This window comes from Stegastes partitus, unplaced genomic scaffold (assembly GCF_000690725.1).
Source record: "Stegastes partitus isolate 25-593 unplaced genomic scaffold, Stegastes_partitus-1.0.2 Scaffold3830, whole genome shotgun sequence".
Lineage (NCBI taxonomy): Eukaryota > Metazoa > Chordata > Actinopteri > Pomacentridae > Stegastes > Stegastes partitus.
This window is the reverse complement of record NW_007581561.1, coordinates 1-6,599: the sequence shown is the minus strand read 5'-3', so window position 1 is coordinate 6,599 and position 6,599 is coordinate 1. Positions and strand designations below refer to the sequence as shown.

Here is a 6,599-nt window from a genome sequence, read left to right as displayed (position 1 = left end):
TCTGTAGTTTGTGCCGGCCAAATTTCAGGTATGTACGACCTTCCCTGTAGGAGGAGATAGATTGTGAAAATGGTCAAAAATGGCCAAAAGTCAGCCAAATGCGACAAAATTGTCACCAGGGTTTTTCAACATAACGGACTTCCTGTTGGGGTTAGGGCTTGGCGCTGATTGACTTTTTTGTGCGTCCTGACCTGCTACACATGCCCAGCGAATTTTGTCAGTGTAGGTGAAACAACCTTCCGACAACAGTCAGTTGAATTCAAAAAACACAAAATGGTCTGACTTTTTTATTCATCCTGACCTGCTCTATATGCCTACAAAATTGCGTAGCTCTAGGCCAAATGTGCTTTTGACAATTTAGAAGGTGGCGTTGTGGAGCAATTTTTCGATTGAGGTGTGTATTGTTCTTCCAAATTATAACTTTTTTCACCGGGTCTGATGTACATGGCAATTTTGGTGAGTTTTCGAGTATGTTTAGGGCCTCAAAAACGCGTGTCTTTGGCACGAATAATAATAATAATAATCCAAGCAGTTCCAATAGGGTCTTCGCACCTTTTTGGGTGCTCGGACCCTAATAAAGAATTTGTTTCACCTGGGTGTGTTTCTGGGTGATGTCCTTCAGTTCGGCCTCAGTCTTTGCCGCCACCTCTTTGGCAACCTTTAGCTCCTCCTCTTTCTGACCCATTTCCTCCTCTTGTCTGGTTACTTGCAGCAGTGGCTTCACCTGAACCACAGACACACGCATCCACAAATCCATCATGGAACATATGCTTGTATCCTATAAATTCTGTTTCAAACCTGTCTGTATTTTTGTTTATTTTCTAATTTATCTTTAAATCCTCTATGCTTCAATAAACTTTTTTTTCTTGCAGTTTTCCTTGTATTTTTAAACATATTAATGCAGCATGTGCAGCCCTTTGAATTGTGTATGAACTGTGCTAGTTAAACTTTCCTCTGTCATTCAGAAGTCTGTAGCCATGGTAGCATAAGGAAATAATAGTAAATTCCTACTTCAAACCAAAATTCTAAATCAATTTTAAATTCACTATAGGGGTAAAACTTTGCCCTGATAATAACATCAAAGAAAAAGACCAAATTGATAACAAGTAAACCCCCATGAATCTTTTAATTTTTGGGTGAACACTGTTTAAGGTGAGGGTGAGACTAGTTTTGGTCAGAGGTTGGCCAAATAGTGATTGTGCCTTGTCTAGATCTCTCTCTCTGAAGTGATGGAAACATGACTGTTTGAATGAGTGTGTGTGTATAACCTTAGTGAAAAGCCTCCACCACTGCCAGTTCTTGAGTTTGAGGTAACAGGCGCAGTTCCTCTGGATGACCTTCATGGCGCTCAGCTGCTGCTGACGTTTGCTGAAAGCCCTGAAAACACACACAAAGAAATGAGATGTGGAGCCCCGAACTGCAGTAACAGAATACAAGACGCTACTCTCAGGTCTAAGTGTGTGCCTTACTTGCGACCCAAGAAGCCTCTTGCTTGAGCCTGGAAGGCGATGATGACGACGGTCAGTTTGAGGTCTCTCTCTTCCTCCAGCTGGGCCAAAACCCCCGTCCTGAAGAACATCTTACTCTGGCCGATACGGTACAGGTTAGGGTCCAGATCCAGGTGCTTTACCTGCAGACATCAAAGGAAAGTGCTAACCTCTTCTTCAAAATACAGTCGTACAATATAGTAAATTCATAAGCAGTAGGTCAACTTGGTCATCACTGGGATCATGAGGTTGCCTCGAAACAATATAGATTGCCTCAGCACTCATTTATAATATTAAAGCTGAAGTAGGCAGGTTTTTTGGGGGGCGTCACTGGGCAAAAACTGAAGACTACTAAACGTCTGCACCTTTTCAGAAAACCTAGCCAGTGTCAGGAGGCTTTAGCCAGTCTTTTCAGAGAGAGGGTGTTATATTTTATTGACTGGCCGTTTTACAAATGCAGATGAGTCTCTTAAGATGGTAAGAAACCTGATTTAAGGGCAGAAAATCTTGCCAAGGAAGTATATAAAGCACACTCATATGCCTGCGCTCGTCTGGTGCCAAGAGCTTAGAACAACGACAGACGACTTATTGGAAGAGGACTGCATTTTCAAATTCTGGGTTGCTTTTCTTGCTTCTTCCAGATATCTGCCTACTGCAGCTTTAAAATCATTCATTTTCACGCAGCTCACCATCAAACAGCAGGCCTGTTTCCCATCCATGAAGCCTTTAGGGATGGCATTGGCAGCCAGGATCTCGTACCTGTAAACAACGAAACAGTGTGAAATTCTACAACCATTCACCATACAAGGATTAAACTGTGGTCCATAATGTGCTTGTCTGCATTTAGTCAAAGTCAAAATTATTTTATTACGGTTGTACTACAATATCACCTTTAAATGTGTGAAATTTAAAGTTTAAGACCACTAAGGTGCAGCTGTCATGATAAAAATAAGCAGCTGCATTAAAAGTGCACTGAGCAGTAAAACAAGTATATTAATTTACATCTCTTGCCATATTTGTAGCAACAGCGCTTATTGTTGTAATAAATTATAATCTACTCTTTACAGCTTGCAATTATAACAGCATGTTCCTTTAGACTAAAGTGTACAGTTTGCCATTTGTTCATTTTGTGCAGAAGATACAAAAGATGTCAAACGTCCACTTTAATAGGAGTGTGCTCAGTGCCTTAGCAATCAAGGAAGACTTTGCAAAGGCAGGGAAAAATGAATTGCAATAGCCAAGATGGGGTGACAAATGCATCATTAAGTTTAACCCTGAGCCAGTAGAAATAGGAATAAATTGAACAATTTACATGCTGCTCAAGTTTCAAAGCCTGCTGCAAAGAGTTGCCAAAAGGACAGGTGGTCGATTTAACAGAGGCAAACAAAAAGAATGCGCGTCCATCATCCAGTTGTTATAGAACTGAAGAAATGTTGTGCATTTGTCATTGAGATTTGGAGGCTTAAATGAGATGTATAATTGAATATAAGCTGCATAAATAAAATGCCTGAAAGAATGGATCCACAAAGCAAACGGAACTGTTAATACTGAAATCTACATTATTCAAAAAAGATCCTGCCACTGTTAAAATGATCATTGATGCCTTTAAAGAACAATTATAATCAGTGTAAATGATGTTCTTGCTCACCTCTGTCTGAACTCCTGGAACACGATGCGGTTAGGGAATCCCTGCCTGCAGATCCGAATGCCCTCCAGCACCCCGTTACACCTCAGCTGCTCCAGCACCAGGTTGGAGTCCATCTTACCAGCCTGTAGCACAGCAGCCAACACTGAACGCATAAACACACTCCTCCTCTCTACAGACAGATAGAGATATCATGACCTCTTACCCTCTTCTCGTGGTTGGGAATGATGCAGCGGACGAAGTTGGGCTGTGTGTTGTGCAGCGTGGTCATCAGTTTGCCCAGAGACTCTTTGTACAGCTGGCCCACTGTGCGGAACATGCCCTTCTTGGATTTGGTCGGCCCCGAACTCTCAGACATCTTGGTAATGGTCTCCAGACCCACCACTCGATCCGCTGATATGGACACCAAAGATTTTTTATTCCCACAACAACAAATCTAATGTGATGATGGCATGTGTGTTGTCTCATGGAGGACTGACTGTCTTTCCACAGGTCCTGGATGAAGGCGCTGGAGGAGTTGTTGAGCAGCGCTGTTACGTTGTCATTCAGAGGGTCCATGTTCTTTGTCAACCAATTGGCTGCATTATAGTCCACCTGGAAACATGAATAGAAGTCAAGGTTCTTGATGGTTAATTAAAGCTCAGCAAGTAGTTGTCAGCTGTGACTCAATTTTGTCAATTTTGAGTATTTTTTAATAAATAATAATAATAAAAAAATCCTGAATTCTTGGATTAGAGCTTCTTAAATGTGAATATTTCCTCGTTTCTTTATTCCTCTATGCCGTTAGGTAAATATCTTTCGGCTGTGTACAAAACAACACATCTGATTACATAATCTTAGAGTTTGTAAAACACTGATGGACATTTTTCATAATTTTCCAGCATTTTGTAGATCAAACAATTTATCAATTAACCTTCAAATAAACGACAGACTAACGACCAAAATATTTCAAGGACAAGGTTCACGACCAAAACCAGCAACTTGTGAGTCCATCGCTCAAGCTCATTTTTTCTTTAGAAACATCTCACAAATATGCCGATTCATATTTTTATAAGGCTCAGTAATGTCCTAAAACAGCGGGACACCTTTAGTTGTCAGCAAACGTTACTAAAACAGGAGGAAACAGTGCATTTGTTTTGGACGATTTTCAGCCGTGGATTAATGCATATTTGGTGCTCTAGTAGACATTTGTGGCAACAGGATGAGGTTAATATAAACTAAAGTGTGTCTTCATGGTGATGAAGAGGCTCATCCCACAGTGAAACACTACGGCTTACTGGTCTGTTTTTGGACATTAGTGGAGCTCTAAGGCACAGAAGAAGAACACACATGCTTGTCAGCCTCGTTCTTGAAGCCTTTAGAGATCCTCACCTTACCAGCGTAGTGCAGCACACTGAACATCAGCTTATCTTTGTGTTGCTTGGGTTTGGAGAATTTGACGTGTCCAGTGTGGGTGTTGAGCAGCTTATCCACAAAGGAAACGTCGGTGGCTTTGGGGAACCAGCACTCCTCATCCAGCAGGGCCAGGATACCTGGAGGGTTGTTCTGCAGCACATTAGAGGAAACAGAGGCTCAATGGAAGAGAATATTTTTTACATGTGGTTCCGGATGCAGCTACTTTTGAATCAGGGTTTAGGGTTTGGATGTGGGAACAGGTGTAGGTAACACGAGCAATGAGCTGAAGACAAAAGTCTACTTTACCTCAAACCCTGAACTGTAGAAGCAGAGAACAGCTGCACATTTATTTTCTAATGTTATCATCTAACGATAATGGAACTTTTTATCTTGTGATTAGAGGTTTATTTAGTTTATTATGTCAAGATAAAATTTATTGTTTTCTCATGATGAGTCAGTTAATCTTGTTGAGTCAAGATAACAAGGTCATTTCCTCTTTGTTTATCAGAGATCAGTAGTGCCATGATGCCAGCATGCTTAGATGGCATCGTGAGGACTGTAGAGATGCTGGTACTTTACTGATCAACACATCAGACTCTGTTAGATTTAACATTCAGATCTTTTAATTATTATTTATTTAAATGAATCTAACTGTTGCCTGTTCCATGTGAAATCATTCACCTTTGTCCCAGCTTACAAACTTAGGAATAAAGTGAAATTTGAATTAATCTTAAAATACTTCAAGCAGATGGCTGCAGTTGTATTAGATAAGAACATGTAATAAAATGTCACATTGTTTTCTTTTGCATTTATCAGCTGTGCAAGCAGCTACTGATTTTGTTTGCAGTCACTATCTACACATCTTAATTGTCTGCTGCACTAAACTCGCCTTAAATCACGTCTTAGGTAAAACTATCCCTGTTCTTTTATGTAAATACCTACATTAGATACATATAGTAGATTTAGGTTATTATTATTTTCACACTGAATTTTCACAGGACTTCACATGAATGAAAGCAACTTAAAAATTTTTTTTTACACATTATAAATATGCTATAACTACACTATTTTTTAATGATATCCATACAACTGACCATGTGACTTCCTACATTTTTTTATAAGTAACAATGAGCTGCTTTGTATTCTCAATTCTTAACCTTTTTTAAACTTGAGTAGACTATTCAGAGCTAATTCATCAAACTCCAGGTTCAAACACATCATGTGTCTGTGGCAGCTCACCGGCCTCTCGATGAGCTCGATGCACGGCTGCAGGTCGAGACCGAAGTCGATGAAGTTCCACTCGATGCCCTCCCTCTTGTACTCTTCCTGCTCCAGGATGAACATGGTGTGGTTGAAGAGCTGCTGCAGACGCTCGTTGGTGTAGTTGATGCAGAGTTGCTCAAAAGAGTTGTCCTGGGGACGAGAAATGTGTGATTGGAAAACAGCAGAAATAGAATAATACAGACATTTAAGTGTTTGAATGTTTCAGGAGGTGTTCACCTCAAAAATCTCAAAACCAGCGATGTCCAGGATGCCCAGGAAGGACGATGACTGTCTCTTACTCTTGTCCAGCGTCTTGTTGACTCTGGCCAGGATCCAGCGAAACAAACGCTCGTACATGGCCTTAGCCAGAGCCTCCACCGCGAAATCAGCCTGAAGGAGGAGGAAGGAAGACAAAATTTGTATCGCTCTATGTAACTTTAAATAATAGAGAAGGAAATAATCAAGGAGAGCCTTTATTTTCTGTGTTTCGTTCATGACATTTGGTAACCTGCTGCTTGGTCTGGGCCTTCTGCACCACCTCCCTGCCCACTTTAATCCTGGGTGTGAGGATGGCGCGGGTGAAGTCGGTCACGTTGATGCCCTGCAGGTGGCACACCTTCTGGGCAGCTGGGGTAGATGGGTGATGTGAGACGGAGAACGGGTTCAGAGAAGTTACGAGGTGAGTTTACACAACTGGTGATAGTACTTCTAATAGTTACCGGTGTTGTCAGGCATGGTGGCCTGCTCACTGTTCCTCTCCTTCTCAAACGTCATGTTGCCCAGCTGGAGCACAGTGGACACCACCTTCA

At 41.3% G+C, this 6,599-nt stretch overlaps 1 protein-coding gene across 1 annotated transcript; it reads right to left on the bottom strand.

Annotated features, from left to right (window-relative positions):
- Positions 1-592: 592 nt before the first annotated feature.
- Positions 593-6,594, bottom strand: LOC103376314 (myosin-11-like; the record flags this gene model as incomplete). The annotated part of the gene is made up of 12 exons (XM_008306693.1): positions 593-724; positions 1,269-1,377; positions 1,470-1,630; positions 2,177-2,246; positions 3,136-3,257; positions 3,338-3,525; positions 3,612-3,726; positions 4,504-4,677; positions 5,767-5,940; positions 6,028-6,180; positions 6,299-6,417; positions 6,510-6,594. Coding segments are annotated over 12 exons (1,602 nt in total), but the record flags the coding sequence as incomplete, so codon positions are not given.
- Positions 6,595-6,599: the final 5 nt, after the last annotated feature.